At 48.4% G+C, this 304-nt stretch overlaps 1 protein-coding gene across 1 annotated transcript in view; it reads left to right on the top strand.

Moving 5' to 3' along the window:
- The first annotated feature begins 6 nt into the window (after positions 1–6).
- Positions 7–304, top strand: part of CSUI_008679 (uncharacterized protein) — a 3,235-nt gene continuing 2,937 nt past the window's right edge. The window contains exon 1 of the mRNA XM_068068806.1: positions 7–304. This exon is cut by the window's right edge and continues 2,937 nt beyond it. Within this exon, the coding sequence (XP_067919218.1) occupies positions 237–304 (68 nt within the window). The 5' untranslated portion in view covers positions 7–236.

Here is a 304-nt window from a genome sequence, read left to right as displayed (position 1 = left end):
CTTTCTTTCTGTCCAGTATTGTTAACGGGACAGCATCTCTACCTTGCTTCTTCTCCTCCTTCGCCTTCCTCTCCTTCTTCATATTATCGTCCGAATCAAAGCCATGCGCCACATCCTCAATTCACTGCTGATAGCCCTGCCGCTCCCCCTTCGATGACGACGCCCTTCTCCTACAGCCGACAGGCAGAAGCAGAAGAAAACGTACATGGAAGACAGCATTAAGAACGAAGAAAGGAATGAAAGGGAAGGAAACAAAGAGAGTGAGAAGGAAACGGAGAAAGGATACGAGAAGGAGGAGAGAACA

The sequence above is a fragment of the Cystoisospora suis genome (assembly GCF_002600585.1).
Source record: "Cystoisospora suis strain Wien I chromosome Unknown contig_4925, whole genome shotgun sequence".
In the NCBI taxonomy this organism is placed as follows: domain Eukaryota; phylum Apicomplexa; class Conoidasida; order Eucoccidiorida; family Sarcocystidae; genus Cystoisospora; species Cystoisospora suis.
The sequence above is the reverse complement of the archived record's forward strand: the minus strand, read 5'-3'. Positions and strand labels throughout refer to the sequence as shown.